Source organism: Antrostomus carolinensis, unplaced genomic scaffold (assembly GCF_000700745.2).
Source record: "Antrostomus carolinensis isolate BGI_N321 unplaced genomic scaffold, ASM70074v2 scaffold41763, whole genome shotgun sequence".
Taxonomy (NCBI): Eukaryota; Metazoa; Chordata; class Aves; order Caprimulgiformes; family Caprimulgidae; genus Antrostomus; species Antrostomus carolinensis.
The window spans coordinates 344-642 of NW_010306606.1; the positions used below are offsets into that span (position 1 = coordinate 344).

Genomic DNA, 299 nt, shown 5'->3' on the forward strand with positions numbered 1-299 from the left:
CCTGCCGGCCACAGCCCCTTCTCCAACCCCCGTCCTGCCTGGAACCAGCCCCAGCAGCAGAGGAGCCAGGCATGTTTCTGGAAAGCTGCAGGCCAGGTCCCAGGGGTGGTGGAACAGCCACTGGTGTGAAGCAGAGCCCAGTTTCAGGGGTGCAGGGGTGAACACAGAGCTGTTGGACTTCAGCAGCCAGGGTGCAGCCTGCATCACGTGTGGGGTCTTGCCTCCAGTGAGCCCAACCGCCTGCTGCTGGAGGCAGGGAAGGGGGGCTGCAGCAGGTAGGGAGGGGACCACCACCAACA

The 299-nt window shown here is 64.9% G+C and overlaps 1 protein-coding gene across 1 annotated transcript in view; it reads left to right on the top strand.

The window, feature by feature from the left end:
* Positions 1 to 299, top strand: part of LDB1 (LIM domain binding 1) — a gene marked incomplete at its 3' end in the record, with an annotated part of 2,562 nt that overhangs the window by 337 nt on the left and 1,926 nt on the right. The window contains 1 exon segment of the mRNA XM_010165180.1: positions 15 to 48. Coding sequence (XP_010163482.1) covers positions 15 to 48 — 34 coding nt within the window.